This window comes from Hevea brasiliensis, chromosome 11 (assembly GCF_030052815.1).
Source record: "Hevea brasiliensis isolate MT/VB/25A 57/8 chromosome 11, ASM3005281v1, whole genome shotgun sequence".
NCBI classification, from domain to species: domain Eukaryota; kingdom Viridiplantae; phylum Streptophyta; class Magnoliopsida; order Malpighiales; family Euphorbiaceae; genus Hevea; species Hevea brasiliensis.
The window spans coordinates 21,917,159-21,918,846 of NC_079503.1; the positions used below are offsets into that span (position 1 = coordinate 21,917,159).

Consider the following 1,688-nt stretch of genomic DNA (forward strand, 5'->3'; position numbering starts at 1 on the left):
TCATTAATGGTGCAACCAATGACTTTCCTATATGCTCTTAACTCTCTCAATAATTTTTCAACTTGTACATCACTCAGAGTTGCACTAATAATGATAGGATAAGTTGAATTAGGTCCAAGAATAGCATACCTTAACGTAGATAGAAGTGGTTTGTGGTCTACCTGTGGTGCTTCCTTCGCATCTAGTAAGGGTGGTTGTGGAACTTCATGTTTCAACTCTTCAACTTGCAAAACTTGATCTCCTACAACTTCTTGAGTAGCTTTCAAATTTGAGCAAAAGCTGCAACTTTAGGATTTTCATCCTTTGTTGTTTTACCATGTACCAAACAATTCTCCAAAGGGTCCTCAGGATATCTTTTCCTAAATTCTTCTTCCACAATCTCATCAATAACATCCACCTTTAAACAAGGGTCAACTTCATGATGTTTCTTCAAAGCTTGATTGAAATTAAATTCCACCTCCTCTTCTCCAACTTTTAATGTTAATCTACTATTCTTCACATCAATTATAGCCCCTGCTGTGGCTAAAAATGGCCTCCCTAAAATGATACGTATGTGAATATCCTCTTCCATTTCAAGAACCATAAAATCCACAGGAATGAAAAATTTTCCAACCTTCAATGGCACATTCTCCAAAATTCTCATTGGATATTTGATAGATCTATTAGCCAATTGCAAAGAAATGGTTATTGGCTTCAATTCTCCAACCTTCAACTTTTCACAAATGAAGAGTGGCATCAAACTTACACCAGCTCCAAGATCACATAATGCTTTATCAATGCTAGTGTCCCCAATATGACAAGGAATAGAGAAACTTCTTGGATTTTTCAACTTCGGTGGGAGCTTATTCTGTAAGAGAGCACTACATTCCTCTGTTAATGCCATAGTTTCATAATCTTCTAGTCTCGTTTTGTTTGTCAAAATTTCTTTCAGGAACTTAGCATATGAGGGCATTTGAGAAATTAAATCTATAAATGGAATGTTAATGTATAATTTCTTCAAAACTTCTGAAAATTTCTCGAATTGCTTATCTAGCTTTGCTTTCTGAAACCTCTGAGGATATGGCAATGGCGGCTTGTATGCTGGTAGAGGCACATACTTTTCCTCTTCTTCTTTTTCAACTTCCTTCTTCTTGTTTACTTTCTCATTAACTTCATCATAATTTGAAGTAGATTCATTCTTGTCTTCATCTTCTTTCTTCTTTTTCTCTTCTACCTCATCTTTCTTTCCTTCTCCCACAATTTTCCCACTCCTTAGGATCACTACCTTACAATGTTCTCTAGGATTCTCTGGTTGACTTGGAAGTTTTCCTTGTGCTTTGCTAGAAGAGCTTGCTTGTTGAGCTATTTGGTTTTCCAACATCCTGTTATAAGTGGCAAGCTAATATATCCTTGAAGTTAATTTTTGAATCATTTCTCCTTGTTTATGTTAAGCAGCTAAGAAATTCTCCATTATAGACTTCAAAATTGAATCTTGGTCTAAAGACTGAACTGGTGGTTATGGAATAGGAGTATTTTGATTCCTTTGTGGTGGAAATCTAGGTGGTACTCTGTTTTGCTAAATATTCTGCTATTGCTGCTGAAAATTAGGAGGTTATTGATAATTATGCTGCTGTTGTCCTTGTCGACCTCCCCAAGAAAAGTTAGGGTGGTTCCTCCATGCTAGATTATATGTAGCAGAAAAAGGATTA

General features: G+C 36.0%; 1 protein-coding gene across 1 annotated transcript; it reads right to left on the reverse strand.

The window, feature by feature from the left end:
- Positions 1-262: 262 nt before the first annotated feature.
- Positions 263-1,360, reverse strand: LOC131170235 (uncharacterized). The gene has a single exon (XM_058129302.1). It carries the CDS (start codon positions 1,358-1,360, stop codon positions 263-265), a length of 1,098 nt encoding a protein of 365 aa, XP_057985285.1.
- Positions 1,361-1,688: the final 328 nt, after the last annotated feature.